Genomic DNA, 17,197 nt, shown 5'->3' on the forward strand with positions numbered 1-17,197 from the left:
ATAAAATTCCCACTTTACTGGCGAGAATGAATTTAGATAATTCGATTGAATGCTACCGTTCGAATTATAGACGGTCGTAACGCAGAACGCAGAATTTCCATTATACATTCGACGAGTTTGTTACGCTTCTGCTTCCTCCTTCCTTGGATCGTTCCTGAAATGGGTGAAACCATTCACTTTCCTTCGAACTTTCTCTACTCGGACTCACTGTCAGACGTATCTGACTCTTGCGTGGGCAATCTCGCTTCGTGTAATTGAGAAAGTCTGCCATGTAATCTCCGAGTGAAGTTTGTACAATAACCTTAGAAAATCGGTGTACCGCAGCGCTGTTAAAAAAGCCGATGATAATTCTGTCTGACAAAGAATGCTGATAAAAAACTAGCAATAAAAATGAGGATAATCCAGTGATACATTTTTCTGCGAAATTTGCTTAAATTATACTAATTTAGATACGCTTGTCGCGTTTTTAAGTTATAAATTGCGAAATACCTTGATAATGATTTACGTATAATGAATACCACGATAATGACTTACGTATAATGGAAATAGATGAATATAGAAATGGCAAAATCAATGAAATAAATTAGTATACAATAACAAGACATTCACAATGGAGTCAGAACTCTTTGTACAACGTTCTATATCTAGTTGGTGAAGCAAATCTTTAATTAGACCGCGGATCTCCGTGCAAATTTGTTTTTTTAAAGAGCAGGGTATCAGTCGAAAAATTATACAATATTCATAGATCATTAGATTAAGTTTCAGAGATGTTTCGTTCAAATATACTGATTTCCTAAATTGGACTATTGATTTTCTTTTCCATGTTGTAGCGTTCTGAGTATTCTTCAATTTTTAAAAATTTTTTTACTAAATCCTCACGACTCTTCCTTTTTTCTTCATTTTATATTTCTACGAAACATATCGCCAAGTTCACCACGTCAGAAACATGAAAAATTTAAGATGGCTAATCAGAGGATCTATAATATGATTGATGAGTAAAGTTCTTCACGTGTAAAATGCCTTTTATTTCATAGTGTAATGTATAATTTTCTTATACACTCAGGACACTGCAATCCTTAATGTGTAATATTTATTTTGACCTTCGTGACCTCGACTTCTGACAGAGAAATTTATAATGAGATTCGTACAAAGTAGCATGAAAGTGGATTAAAAGGAAAAGACAACGAAATTACTCTGGAGATCAGATTCTTTATTAATATTCATTATCTTCGAAAGAGGAACATTATCTCCTTTTTTTTTTAACAACAATATTTACAAACAACTTTATTGCAATGCGTATACACAATATTGTACAAAAATGTATTTATAAATCATCGCTATCAAACTAGACGACGTACTTTCTTAACGTACTTTCATCTCATTGTATTTTATACACGAACGAAACTTTTTCGTCTCTGTCTTTCTCTCTCTTTTTTTTAAATGGCAGATACTGGCAATTTATGAATAATCAGTGTACCATCGACCGAATCTTTGAAGTGCCTGTTTCCATTGAATCATCATCAGTCGATATCGCAACATGTTCTCTACGTTTGGCTTAAATATCTTCTGTATTTTTCGAAGTTTGTATATATCCTCCTTGCTCTTCCATACACCTGAACAAACAGATAAAGAAATTTTTAAGTAAAGACGCTACGTCGGATAAAAATCGTTGTCAGTAGTTTCATGTTCGATGAAATATTTATATCGATTGCGAATGCATGTACATGGCGTTCCATTTAATTTTTAAATATTATAGCTTATTGTTTCAATTGTGATTGAAATATGACAATGTCATCTCCGCGTACTGAAGATTATTATTAAAATTAGAATGTATTTCATTTATTGTATTTACGCTATATCGATTTTCCGATTATTAGTCTAAAGAACTGTTTTAATTTCTTTTACTCTTCGATTTATCAAGATGGTCTTCGATTTATTAAAATAGTGAGCAAAAGAGTCGTTGCAAAATGTAGGAGTGGAAAGGAATATCGTAGTTTCGCATTATTAGTTCCTCAATATCTTGTATTACGCGAGAAAGCGGTTAAATAAGCGCAATGTTTCGAACTTTCTCCGTTATTAGAGAGAGAAAGTAGAATGAGAAATATAATAGGTACGTAGATACGTACAACTTGCTCGTTTGTATAATAACACTCGTTTGTATGTGTTACAATTTTCGTTTAAAAAATTACATGTGAGATGTAAAGATTCTTTTGAAAATGTTCCAAATGTTTTGAATTATATAAAATATAATCGTGTAAATAGGCTAAAATTTTAGCAAACCTACTTTTAGAAGCTTATGAAAAGTATGAATTAATTTTTATAAAATATCACTTTTAAAGGTCGAAAATTAATCTCACGATGTTTTATACCGAGTCACAATTTATAGAAGGAAACATTTTTGTTAAAAAGTTCTCTTCGGCTAGGTGTAAGAGGAAAATAACAAAAATTATAACAATCGAATTCGAGCGTGTACATACGTGCAAGGCTATTTGTAATACCGTGTCGTTAACAGGTCAACAGGGTGTTTAGCAATTTACGTACCGCATTGTAAACCAGCAAGAAATGCCACTCCCAAAATAGATATATCCGTAGTTGTCGCTCGTTCAACCTTGAGACCTGAAAGATCGGCTAACAATTGTAACACAAAGTTGTTTGCTGACACTCCGCCGTCGACCCTGCCAGAAGAATAGCAATTCATATGAAAATTAACATTGGGTCGTTACATTGAAATTGAAATTGAAACGAATTTTCGTACAGAAATCACGCATAAATCGAAGAATCACAATCACGATACGAAAAAACTGGAAGCTGAGAGCATAACTCTGCTGCTAAGTTTTGTAAATTAAATCTAACAGTTGGGGGGGGGGGGGTAGAAAAAATGAAAAGAAAAAACTTTTGAAAAAAAACGAAAAATTTAAAAATCGATGTATTGAGTTTGAAAAGGTGAGAAAATTGAAACATGACGAATGGCCATAGGTTGATTCTATTTTGATTACTATTCTCTAATATTTTTTAATAGCATTCTCTAATATTTCTTTTCACCTCGGATCATTCTTTCTGCGTTTCTAGTAAAATGTTCGCAGAGAATTTTTTATCATGTTTTACCGTATTTTATCGTAAATCTGATTAGTTTCGTTCTCTAACACTTCGAAAACCAGGATTATCCCAAAAACGATACTTTCTAATATCGATCGAAGAATGTGAGCTCTTTCTGTGGTAGGTTTCACGCCTATAAAACCTGCTGCTGCTGTGTAATCGTTTACCGGAGTCTGTGAAAAAACGAACGATGAGAAGTTTTCTTAATCAAATTAAATCATTACGTAAATCGATGATACAAGATATATTACACGATCTTGGAAATATCGAACGTACGTGTAATCCGCTAAATGCAGGAACAAAAAACACTCCGTTAGAGTCGTTCACTAACTGTGCCAGGTTCTCTATCTCGGGAATTCCGTCGAGTAAGCCTGAAATCGCAAAATTGAAGATTTTGTAGATCAATGCATCATTAATTTGTACACTTTGATTAGATTTGATTAGACTGGACATGATATTACCAAACTGCCCGAATAATTTATGAAGTTACGATGGTAAAAGTTGGAGGAAAAATTATGTACCTATTTTTTTGGCCCATTCGACAAGACTTCCAGTGTCGTTCCATGCACCTTCTATCATGTATACTAATTCTCTACCGATTCGCCACGCAATGAGAGGGTACAATCCTGTTGGAAAAAAAATTAAGAATCATAGTTAATCATCTTTAAAACTAGTGCTTGCAATTAGATTTATTGCCTTTCTAAAAAAAAAAAAATATTTCTGTATCTCTTTCTTGCGACTTCTGAACAATACTGTTTCATTGTAATACCTTCAATTCAAAAGTGACATTATTATATTGTCACAAAAGAAAAATTACAAATGTTTTATATTTTGAAAATGAGATGAACGTCATCGGCAATCTTAAATAACATAAATAACTAGATAATGCCGTAAAATGCGAGTGCTAAACTCAATACAGACCTAAATTGTAGTACTCGTAAGTTTATGACTTTTTCACCTCAATACAAACCTAAACTGTAGTGCTCGTAAATTTATGACTTTTTCACCTCAATACAGACCTAAATTGTAGCACTCGTAAGTTTATGACTTTTTCACCTCAATACAGATCTAAACTGTAGCACTCGTAAGTTTATGACTTTTTCACCTCAATACAGATCTAAACTGTAGTACTCGTAAGTTTATTAATTTTTCACCTCGTTCTAAGTTTCAAGTCGTGGCTGTTTCAAATTTATCTCGGTTCTTTCAATATAATACTTTCATTAACCAACACCGACATTAATGACTTGCTTCCCTTCCCTGTTTATTAAAAATTGCTAAAAATTACCCGAAACCGAAGCGTGCACTTTAGTCCCTGAATTCACATTTACAAAGGTGCCAGTTCCCAGAGTAATCTTCAGATCTCCCTTTTTCAGGCACCCTGAGCCAAACAGCGAGGCCGATTGATCAGCCATCTACTTTAAATCACATTGTCAATCAGTAAATGACGATTCGTCGATTCGTTGGAATGGGGAGCGTCGTTCGAATCGTCACGGATTTTCAAGGGGAATTGCAAGACTTACTGAGCAATATATGGGAATCTCAACGCCGAATATTTCTTTGTGCGTGACACCGAAATCACCGCTGGTGTCCACTACTTCCGGGAATATGGCGCGCGGAATTTTCAGCATGTTCATCATTATAGTGGACCAATTCATAAGAAACGGGTCGAACATTCCAGTCGCTGCCGCGTTTGAAACGTCTGTCACGTGCCTTCCTGTGGAAAGAGAATACATTATTTCGGGGGATCCGACTGTGAGTATACGGAATTCCGGAAGTTCAGTGTGTTCAAAGTTTGCCAGTCCCGTAGCTGAAGACCGAAATCTTATATAATTGTCTTATCTTTTGTCAAACTAAGAGGAAGAGCATTAACGTGATTGGAGCATCTCATATATTTGTTTCAACCTTTTAATGAAGCATTTACGGACCTCTTGTTACGTGAACATTCTAATCACGTCTTTATTTATTGAATACACTGGCTAAATTTGCGCATCAAACTTCTGGACATTCTGTATAAGAGAGTATATTCGTTCTGATCAATCTTTTTACTTCACTACTGTCTTGGTAATAATTGGATTACTAATTATTGAACCGAGATAATGAAATATATCCACGAACTGAACTGTCATCCGGATTCGAAATGAACTTGATATATATCGAAACAGTTGAAATAACAAAGTCTTTGTCTCTTTTACTCGTTTGAAATAAATACGTATTGTTAAAGTATAAATATTGAAATGAATACCAGTAAATTTATACAAAAGCCAACTATCAATGCATCCGAATAAGGCATTTCCTTTCTTCGCCTCGTCCAGCAAACCTGGCACGTTTTGCAGAGCCCACAATAACCTTAGTGTTATCTAAGTTGCGTCGTAAAAACAAGTAGGAAAAAATAAACAATATTTAAATCAAAACTTCATAATCCTCCATATACTTCAAATATTATTTCATTTTCATTCATTGTTATTATTTTATTTATCACTGTATATCACTCTACAATTACTAAATATTGTAGAACCTCCGTATCTTTCCAACTCTGACATATACGTTTATATCTGTCTTGTTACAATATCATTTCAATATTAATTGAGGACATTATCGAATTGCACGAATATGCTTTAAAGTTCTCAATTATAATATTCTCAATCGAAAATGTTATGTTTTACATGGAGGGTATATGTGTTCAGAAGACAATTAAAATTATCGGTTGACAGAATAGTTTGGATATTATTAGATTGTGTTTTTTAATGCATTTTCAAATATTTATGACCACAGCTAAAGAAATGGAATTTAAGTAGAAATTTTATCTATTATAAAATATATATATTTATATAAATATATATTATATATATATATATATATATATATATATATATATATATCGTAATAAATTCTCTGTTTTGAATATTTTATATATTGTTGCGTTTTGCATATTTAAGTTTCCCATAAATTGATAAATATCCGCACTTAGTCAATTATTACAATAGTCATAAGTAAACTGTTCCATCAACTGAAGGTTTCGACCAGGAAAGTACGTTTGTATGATGACGTGTCATTTTTTTTATAGAAAATAATTTATAATATTATTCAGATTAGCCTCCATATGTATATCACCGGGAAGCCATGGTAATCAACTTCATAAACTGAAAAAATTCGGAATTATAAAATCGTTATTTACTTTCAAATTCACGACTATCTATTGCCTCCTGTAATGAATAAATATTATAGGAATAAATCCTTTGTAAGTCACGGTCAATCGCGGACATGTGAAACCGAATATATGAATAACAAATTCGTGGGTACGGAGGTCCTACCATATATATATATAATATTTATATATATTCGTAATCAAGCAAAATTTAATTATAGAGGATTAATTCGAATTTTAAAAAAATCAGTAGGATTCAAGATCGATTGAAAATGAAAATCGATTGTCTAAAAGTAGAACATTACAATTTTCATTTTTCATCTCTCGTTCTTAGCTAATCAAGCTGTCATAAGAAGGATACAAAGATTAAAAAAAAAAAAAAAGATAAAAAACACACGTTATGAAAATTCGAAAAAAGAAAGAAAGGAGACAAGAACCTGCGTGTTCATGAATTTAAAAGCACTCATCAACAAATATCGGCTCTCCCTGAGGAACGTGTACATAATCCGCGATCCCACGCGTAATCCTTTTGTTGTCATTGACGAATTCCATTCCTTCACCATGCTGTTAGCTCGTAGATCTTTCCACGTGATGAAGCTGAAACGCAAGATAAAGCCAGTCACAAAACAATTGTAGAGTCTCAAATATTTAAAATGAAAGCAAAGGATTTTAATCGTTTTATAAACGTTAATTTATCTGTTAATTGAAGTTACGTATAAATTCTGAGAGAAATGCCATGTTTTCTATTCGTTTATCATAGATAAGAAGACAGAAATAAATTGAAACAGAAAATCACGAAGCATACAATTACATCAACGCAATAACGATCGAGTTACTTTTAGGAACTAGACTTTTATAAAGAGTTGATTTTTGTTAAGAATTTGTTAAGAATTGTTTTGTCATAGTCACGTTATTATATTTGCACACGTGGCAAGGTGTGCAAAATGTATTTTTATACTTTTGTAATTATGAAACTATGGATTTTTATGTATTTTAAAATTTTTGTAAATATATCTAAAGAAATGAAATCTAAAAAAAAATTTCATGTCTCAGGTCTTATAATATATATATATAATACAAAATTGTATATATATATATAATACAAAAATTTTAAAATACATAAAAATCCATAGTCTAATAATTACAAAAGTATAAAAAAAATATATATATATATCCGTAGTGTAGTGATTGTAATCAGAATAAGTTTTATTCACTCTACTATACACACGGTGATTGTATATAAATTTTCGTAAGATCGTGCTTTCGGCTTATTTATATATCATTCTAAATATAAATTTAAGAATCGATGTTTCATTTAATTTTAACTAATAAATTAATTAAGATTTGTAAAAATGTCCAAACTGTTTTCCTTTCAGATATTTAAAACATTGACACATCGACTTTTGTCATTGAAATTTATACGAAGCGAATAAGAAACGTGATTATACTGACTTGTGATAATATGTTCCATCATACGGGTTCCACGTCGTGAAACTGCATCGTTGCGTGGAAATACCGAGGCCAGTGATCATGTCTGGACTCAATTGGCTTTCTGCAATAATAAAAAAAAAAGGAAGTGATTTGAACTTTTTTTCATATGACAATTTTATTTAATTATTGGAACCTACCTCTGAAGGTGTTCTTCATCATCTTTATGATTAGTTCCCATAGATAGTCTGGATCTATTTCTACGTAGCCTGGTTGTGGGTACAAAAGCTGGAGCTGAATTCATTCGAAGGATCGAAAGGGTTAGTTTTAATTCAAATTAGATTGTACAGTAAACAGGATACTGCACAATTTTATGCTTTTATACGTATAATAAATTACATACGATCACACGTACAATAAATTCGTTTGTAACAAATGCAAGTGTAAATTCTATAATGTATATTCTATAATGTGTAAAAATTTTTACTGAAAATTGAATTTCACGAAAATTATTAGGTTATTGGAGGAGAAAGGATTTCAGATTTATAATCAGTGCACAGTGATATAAAATAATTATTATTCACCGAGGGAAAAATATTTTTGCTGTGGACAGTGTTGTCACACGTGCCTGCGTAGAGAGAAGAGCGTAATTGACAATGAACTACATACATACATTCTACGTATAATCTATGCGATCTAGAAACCTCTTGATAATAATGAAATTATTCCTCTAGATCTTCGTTCCGTGTTAATCCAGAATCTAGATTACTAGCTCAGTAGAACAGCTCTCTCCCTTCTCCTCGTTCTCTTTCCCTCTTCTTCTCTTCACCAACTAATAAACTTGCCTTTCAACTTGAACATGTCAAACATTTTCTACGTTTCCTCGCATCTTTCTCTCTGTTGGTATATTATCGTTACAAATTCAGACAATAATTAGCTTAACACTATAATATAATGGTCAACGTACTGTAGCATGCATCGCGTGATTCTCTCCGGTCATTGACCATTGAAAAATGTATTACGAGTTTGGATATATATATATATACACTTATTTATTTATTCAGTACTTCTATTTCCTTACTGATTGTTATTTTATACATTAGCAAGAATTCTGTAATTTCTTAATAGAACTCGCGATGAAAATTATTATTGAAAGCAAATGTTTGTTATAAATAGATCATAATATTAATGAACTCCAATATTCGAATCGTTTATTGTTTGAAGATTATCTCAAGAGAGTATTTTCTACGTATTATTTGTATCAAATTATTGCTCCTATTTTCCATAATCACTTACTAAAACACAAGATACAAGGTATTACTAAAAAATCAGTCCGAGATAAGAGTTCACAACGAATAATTGCGTAAGAGATTATATTTGTCACGTCATTCCGTGAAAAATTAACCTTTCGTTTATGAGTGATAAAGATCGTGAACATACATAATTCAGCGAATGAAAATAACGGGAATGTATTTTTTTATCCTGAAACGTTTATCGTTAAAAAAAAAAAAATGGTTCAAAGTATAAAAGTGAGCTGTCAATTTTCTTCGATATGAGCAATTTAATATCAGAAACGTGGTTGTTCTATTATCAAAAAATTTTATTCCATTAACTTTTGTCTCCATATTAGTTTCGACGAAATTTGTGTTACATTACAAATGCTTAAGATTTAATTTAATTTGATCTTTTTTGTATTTTATATTCTCTCTGATAGAGATAATTGCTGTAAATAGAATTAAATTAAATGTACAATTGAACAATGAAATAAAGTTAGAAATTTTAATAAACAAAATATTTAAATTTTGAAATAAAATTAATGTGGAATTGAAACTTTTGCGCGTCCTGATATCTAGTCAGGGATGAATAAACGTCGATGAAAGACCGTTTAAATCGTTAGGCCGTTTAGTTGTTATTGATAACGTTTTGCCTCGACCTACATATGACAACAGAACGAACATAGGCAGAAGGTAATACCATCGAAACCAGTTTGGACTTTTGAACGTTGAAACGACAATGTCACCGCGAAAGTGAATGCTGCTTTGATAGATCGGGAAGGTGATTTAGGAAAACATTTTTTCCACGATCGTATGTTGCTACGTAGACACGTGTAAGATCGAGTTAAGAGGATCGACGATAAATTTATTATTGATTGTATAGCCTCTGCAGTTGTCCTCGTTGCGTGACTAGTTAAAATGTAGATCAACTTAAAAGGAATTGATAAAACTTTTATCTCTAAAGATCGTAATTTTTAATTCTTTTAGTTCTCGGAATTTTGAATCCTTTTTTTCTTGCATTTCATTTTATTATTTACATATGTTATTTATTATATATTTATATATTTATTTTAATATATATTTATATATTATTTATTATTATATTTATTTTTTATTATTATTTATTATTATATTATATTTATTATATATTATTATATATTATTATATTTATTTTATATATTGTTTATTACTTGTATATAGTGTCGTATTTTGTCAGTAAACTGATATGTTGGGACTAGATGAGAGACTGTTAAATTAATAGTTTACAGTTCATAAGTTTCTCTGTCATTTATAAACAAACGAAATATCAAAATCTCACAATTATTTTTAATTTTACAATTACGTACGTTCCATATAAATACGTTCCTTATTTTTACATAAATAATAGATGTTACAACCTACAATTATCGTCTACATTCTGCAAGTATAGATAGATAATTACTTCTGTAGTTTTATAATTATACATGCAGCTCTTCGATAATTAATATTGATTGTTACGCTTATGTTACGTTACGTAAAAATATAAAAAACCAACAAAATGCACATAAAATGTAAAAATGTGTCAAATATTCAAATTGCGATGCTTTTTGTAATATACTATACCGGCAAAACAAATTTAAATTGTATCCATTAGCACAAAATCTAATCGCAGTCTAATAATTGATTTTCATCATTTATATATTCCGAGAAGCACATTAACGATAACATTTAACGATCGTAGAATCGTGTTTGATAGATTCATTTCAATCGAACATTTTCTTTTACAAAATTCGATAATAATTTATGACAAACTCGTGATCGAATTATTCATAGAAGTGAATATAAATTGAATATGAATAGATTTATTGGTTGTTGAACTATAATGTTTTATATAATTATGTAATATTACTGTATGTACGATTGAGATATTATTGCCATTAACTGTAAATAGTATTGCGTATTCTGAAAATATTTAATTCAATCAGTATCCTATCTTGCGTAATTCAATCTTAATCTGTATTTCCTTTTTGATAAAAATATCTAGAGTGATATCAGTTTGAAAAAGCCAAGCAATTTGTTTGGCACTACATTTTCTAGCATTCCGGCGGTGACTATAATTCAAATCGCAAAAATATCACAATATAAAAAAGAAAGTCATGCAGTATCAATACGTCGTATCGATTAAATTGTAAATTCTTACGAGTTTCTTAAGTACTTTCCCACAACTTTACTGTTATCGATTCGTTCATAGTTTTATACGAAAGCGAATATTAAATGTAGACTGCTGTTATTTCAACAGCATGCAGATATCATTCTTTACATTCGTAGACGCAAACTTATAGGAAATTTTCTGCAATATTAATTTCCGATTCTAATTGTAATTTCTAATTTATTAGAAGATGCAGATTTTAATCAAAAGAGAAAGAGAAATGATTCATTCAAGCACTTCAGTAAGGTCGCACGGACCTTGAAAACGTTAAAGAAAATCCTATCTAAAATCTTCCAAACTAATTCTTACAATTCTCTTCGTTCTTCCCCAATTTTATAAATAATTAATTATTTGTTATACTTGGCATAAATGTTCAAAAGAGTTCCTCTAGGAAAATTATATAATAATTTAAACTTTAGAAATTAAAAAATTATAATTTATAATATTTAAACTTTCAAAAATTTGATCTATACTAATTCTGGCAATATAAAATATTTAAACGGATTCTTAAAATTATGCCTGTCCGTCCCCACTTTCTCAGTAACTGTCTATAATACTTAGTTTATAATACTTGCTATATACTTGGAGTATCTCTCTTGTTTTTATTTCTTTAAGAATTTTTTGTTTCTGCAAAGAGTATCAATACCATGCATATTAAGGAGTTAGAAGTAAATAAGTATATTCATAATAATTTGAAGACATACGTTCTTTGGAGAATATTAAGTTACACTCTAAGTACTCCAAAAGAGTTCGCCTAAAATAAAAATATTCTAAACCTTCAAGTTTCGTTCGCACAATGCTGCAAACATTGTGAACTGTAAACTTCTAAGTTCAAAAACTGATTTTCTGCTCTTTTCGAGCTACGAATTTTTTAAAACAAGTACGAAAAAAACACAAAGAAGGTAGCAAGGTTAGATCTGCTAATGAATTCTCGTAGGAAAAATACCACAAAACATTATAGAATTTTATTTGCTCATTAAAAACTATAAAATTCTTAAAAAAATAAAAAAATATAAAAACAAAATACTAGCAGGCTTAAATTTCTAAACGTTCTGTAAACATTCATATTTGTATTCACTATTTTATTGAGTTTTAAAGATCTCCTAAGAATTAAAAAACTGCAAATGATAAATTCGTAAATATCGAACCTTTTCAGCGGAATAGGCAACGGTATACCCTTGTTGGTCGATTATGTGAAAACGCACGGTAGTAGTTCCCACGTCAAGGGCCCCAATGTATTTCATATTGCTCATTATATCAAGTACTTTAATGTCCAGTGAAAGAAAATGATTACACAACTTACGAACGATTCATTACCACGCGAAGGCGCGCGGCAGACTGACGCTTATCGTAACTTGATTGCAGCGTAAAGAACGAACGTAGTACGCATGCTTAACCACAGACGAGGTATATGTATAGATCACGCATACAATGTATCATTTTCGCCCAACGAATGGGTGGATCTCAGGGCCACTTACCATTTTCATGACACATCCTGTTGTACCGATACAAGCAAGGTTTACAATGCAGAACTACACGTGATGAAAATCGAAATTACAAAATATGGACAGTGTTACCAGATCTATTTCGAAAACTATTTACTGAACGTGATAGCACTTTGTCAATAATGAATATAATGATTTAAAAGAAAGATTGTTCTACCTGCATATTATATGATATTATGTGCAACACCCCAGCATATCATGTCCTCCTGATATAAAATCCGACTTTTCTACGAGAAATTTCATCTCGTTAACGAGATATGCCAGCTTTAAAATTCTGAAAAAATCTCTGTGTCAGGAGAACCACTGACCGGCTGGCTATGACGTGCCACCACATCGAGTGTCATGTTCTCCTGATACAAAATACATATTTTCAGTCATTTGATCCTTCTCGTTCACGAGATAATCCAGGTTCAAAATTTTTCGAAAAACCAGTGTATTAGGAGAACCGTTTATTGGCGGGCGACGTCGTGCAACCTTCTCGATTGTTATGCTCTCCTGATACAAAATATGAATTTTCAGCTAACTACTCCTTCTCTTTCACGAGATATTCCAGGTTCAAAATTTTTCAAAAAACGTCTGTATCAGGAGAACTGCTAGTCGGCGGGCGATGTCGTGCCACCTCCTCAATTGTCATTCTCTCCTGATACAAAGAACGAATTTTCAGCCATCTGTTCCTTCTCCTTCACGAGATATTCCAGTTTCAAAATTTTTCAAAAAACTTCTGTATCAGGAGAACCACTTGTCGCCGGGCGATTTCGTGCTACCACCTCGATTATCATGCTCTCCTGATACAAAGAACGAATTTTCAGCCATCTGTTCCTTCTCTTTCACGAGATATTCCAGCTTCAATAATTTTTCGAAAAACCTCCGTATCAGAAGAACCGCTTGTCGCCGGGCGATTTCGTGCCACCTCCTCGATTGCGGTGTTCTTCTAATACAAAGAACTAATTTTCAGCTAGCTGCTCCATCTCTTTCACGAGATATTCCAGCGTCAATAATTTTTTGAAAAAACCTCCGTAAAAGGAGAATCGCCTGTCGGCGGAAGATCTCGTGCTACCTCCTCGATTGCCATGCTCTCCTGATACAAAGAACTAATTTTCAGCGAACTGCTCATTCTCTTTCACGAGATATTCCAGCTTCAATAATTTTTCGAAAAACCTCCGTATCAGGAGAACCGTTTATTGGAGGACGACGTCGTGCAACCTTCTCGATTGCTATGCTCTCCTGATACAAAATATGAATTTTCAGCTAACTACTACTTCTCTTTCACGAGATATTCCAGGTTCAAAATTTTTCAAAAAACGTCTGTATCAGGAGAACTGCTAGTCGGCGGGCGATGTCGTGCCACCTCCTCAATTGTCATTCTCTCCTGATACAAAGAACGAATTTTCAGCCATCTGTTCCTTCTCCTTCACGAGATATTCCAGTTTCAAAATTTTTCAAAAAACTTCTGTATCAGGAGAACCACTTGTCGCCGGGCGATTTCGTGCTACCACCTCGATTATCATGCTCTCCTGATACAAAGAACGAATTTTCAGCCATCTGTTCCTTCTCTTTCACGAGATATTCCAGCTTCAATAATTTTTCGAAAAACCTCCGTATCAGAAGAACCGCTTGTCGCCGGGCGATTTCGTGCCACCTCCTCGATTGCGGTGTTCTTCTAATACAAAGAACTAATTTTCAGCTAGCTGCTCCATCTCTTTCACGAGATATTCCAGCGTCAATAATTTTTTGAAAAAACCTCCGTAAAAGGAGAATCGCCTGTCGGCGGAAGATCTCGTGCTACCTCCTCGATTGCCATGCTCTCCTGATACAAAGAACTAATTTTCAGCGAACTGCTCATTCTCTTTCACGAGATATTCCAGCTTCAATAATTTTTCGAAAAACCTCCGTATCAGGAGAACCGTTTATTGGAGGACGACGTCGTGCAACCTTCTCGATTGCTATGCTCTCCTGATACAAAATATGAATTTTCAGCTAACTACTACTTCTCTTTCACGAGATATTCCAGGTTCAAAATTTTTCAAAAAACGTCTGTATCAGGAGAACTGCTAGTCGGCAGGCGATGTCGTGCCACCTCCTCAATTGTCATTCTCTCCTGATACAAAGAACGAATTTTCAGCCATCTGTTCCTTCCCTTTCACGAGATATTCCAGCATTAATAATTTTTCAAGAAACCTCCGTATCAGGAAAATCTCTTGTCTGCGGGAGTCGTAGTGCTACCTCCCCGATTGTCATGCTCTCCTGATACAAAGAACGAATTTTCAGTCATCTGTTCCTACTCTTTCACGAGATATTCCAGATTTAAAATTTTTTCAATAATTTTTGATTCAGGAGAACCGCTTGTCGGCGGGCGATTTCGTGCCTCGATTGCCATGTTCTCCTGATACAAAGAACTGATTTTCCGCGAGCTGCTCCTTGTCTTTCACGAGATATTCCAGGTTTAATAATTTTTCGAAAAACCTCCGTATCAGGAGAATCGCTTGTCGGCGGGAGATGTCGTGCTACCTCCTCGATTGGCATGCTCTCCTGATACAAAGAACGAATTTTCAGTCATCTGTTCCTTCCCTTTCGCGAGATATTCCAGTTTCAAGAATTTTCAAAAAAGTTCTGCATCAGGAGAACCGCTTTTCGGCGGTCGATTTCGTGCCACCTCCTCGATTGCCATGTTTCTCCTGATACAAAGAACTAATTTTCAGCGAGCTGCTCCTTCTCTTTCACGAGATATTCCAGCATTAATAATTTTTGGAAAAACCTCCGTATCAAGAGAACCGCTTGTCGGCGGGCGATTTTGTGCAACCTCCTCGATTACCATGTTCTCCTGATACAATGAACGAATTTTCAGCCATCTGCTCTTTCTTTTTCACGAGATATTCCAGTTCAAAATTTTTCAAAAAACTTCGTTTTCTGGAGAACCGCTTGTCGGCGGGCTATTTTGTGCCACCTTCTCGATTGCCATGTCCTCCTGATACAAAGAACTAATTTTCAGCGAGCTGCTCCTTCTCTTTCACGAGATATTCCAGCACCAATAATTCTTCCAAAAATCTCCGTATCAGGAGAATCGCTTGGCGGCGGGAGATGTAGTGCTAAATCCTCGATTGTAATGCTCTGCTGATACAAAGAACTGATTTTCAGCGAGCTGCTCCTTGTCTTTCACGAGATATTACAGCTTCAATAATTTTTCGAAACACCTCCGTATCAGGAGAACCGCTTCTCGGCGGGCAATTTCGTGCCACCTCCTCGATTGCCATGTTCTCCTGATACAAAGAACTGAGTTTCAGCAATCTGTACTTCCTCTTTCACGAGATATTACAGATTTAAAATTTTTTCAGTAATTTTTGTATCAGGAGATCTGCTTGTCGGCCGGCGATTTCGTGCCACCTTCTCGATTGCCATGTCCTCCTGATACTAGGAACTAATTTTCAGCGAGCTGCTCCTTCTCCTTCACGAGATATTCCAGCATCAATAGTTTTTCGAAAAAACCTCCGTATCAGGAGAATCGCTTGTCGGCGGGAGACGCAGTGCTACCTCCTCGATTGTAATGCTCTCCTGATACAAAGAACGATATTTCAGCCATTCGTCCCTTCCCTTTCGCGAGATATTCCAGTTTCAAAATTTTTCGAAAAACTTCTGTATCAGGAGAGCTGCCTGTCGGCGGACGATTTCGCACCACCTCCTCGAGTATCATGTTCTCCTGATACAAATTTCGAGTACTCACCCAGAATATTCATCTCGTTCTCGAGTTGTTCCAACTAGAGTATTTTTCGAATTGCCATTTGTATCAGGAGTTGCGCTCGTCGGTGGCCAATTTCGTGTCACTTCCTCGAGTATCATGTTCTCCTGATACAAATTTGGAATACTCACTCAGAATATCAACCATGTTCTCGAGATGTTCTAGCTAATGTATTTTTCGAATAGCCATTTGTATTAGGAGTAACGCTCGTCGGCGGCCAATTTCGTGCCACTTCCTCGAGTATCATGTTCTCCTGATACAAATTTCGAATACTTACCCAGGATTTCCACCTCGTTCTCGAGATGTTCTANGCTAGAATATTTTTCGGATTGCCATTTGTATCAGGAGTAGAGCTCGTCGGTGGCCAATTTCGTGCCACTTCCTCGAGTATCATGTTCTCCTGATACAAATTTCGAATACTCACCCAGGATATCCCCCTCGTTCTCGAATTGTTCTAGCTGGAATATTTTTCGGATTGCCACTTGTGTCAGGAGTAGCGCTCGTCGGCGGCTAATTTCGTGCCACTTCCTCGAGTATCATGTTCTCCTGATACAGATTTTGAATACTCACCCGGGATTTACCCCTCGTTCTCGAATTGTTCTAGCTGGAATATTTTTCGGATTGCCACTTGTGTCAGGAGTAGCGCTCGTCGGCGGCTAATTTCGTGCCACTTCCTCGAGTATCATGTTCTCCTGATACAGATTTTGAATACTCACCCGGGATTTACCCCTCGTTCTCGAATTGTTCTAGCTGGAATATTTTTCGGATTGCCACTTGTGTCAGGAGTAGCGCTCGTCGGCGGCTAATTTCGTGCCACTTCCTCGAGTA

General features: G+C 34.1%; 1 protein-coding gene across 1 annotated transcript; it reads right to left on the reverse strand.

Annotated features, from left to right (window-relative positions):
* Nucleotides 1-1,414: 1,414 nt before the first annotated feature.
* On the reverse strand, nucleotides 1,415-12,486 carry LOC122536587 (putative glycerol kinase 5). Its single transcript, XM_043669062.1, has 12 exons — nucleotides 12,280-12,486; nucleotides 7,870-7,963; nucleotides 7,694-7,793; nucleotides 6,679-6,838; nucleotides 5,339-5,453; nucleotides 4,617-4,810; nucleotides 4,382-4,508; nucleotides 3,618-3,722; nucleotides 3,373-3,467; nucleotides 3,106-3,269; nucleotides 2,542-2,675; nucleotides 1,415-1,613 (listed from the first exon to the last, which is right to left on the reverse strand). Exons 1-12 carry the CDS (start codon nucleotides 12,382-12,384, stop codon nucleotides 1,459-1,461), a joined length of 1,548 nt encoding a protein of 515 aa, XP_043524997.1. The 5' UTR covers nucleotides 12,385-12,486; the 3' UTR covers nucleotides 1,415-1,458.
* Between the last annotated feature and the right edge of the window lie 4,711 nt (nucleotides 12,487-17,197).

The sequence above is a fragment of the Frieseomelitta varia genome, unplaced genomic scaffold (genome assembly GCF_011392965.1).
Source record: "Frieseomelitta varia isolate USP_RPSP 00005682 unplaced genomic scaffold, Fvar_1.2 scaffold_157, whole genome shotgun sequence".
NCBI lineage: Eukaryota > Metazoa > Arthropoda > Insecta > Hymenoptera > Apidae > Frieseomelitta > Frieseomelitta varia.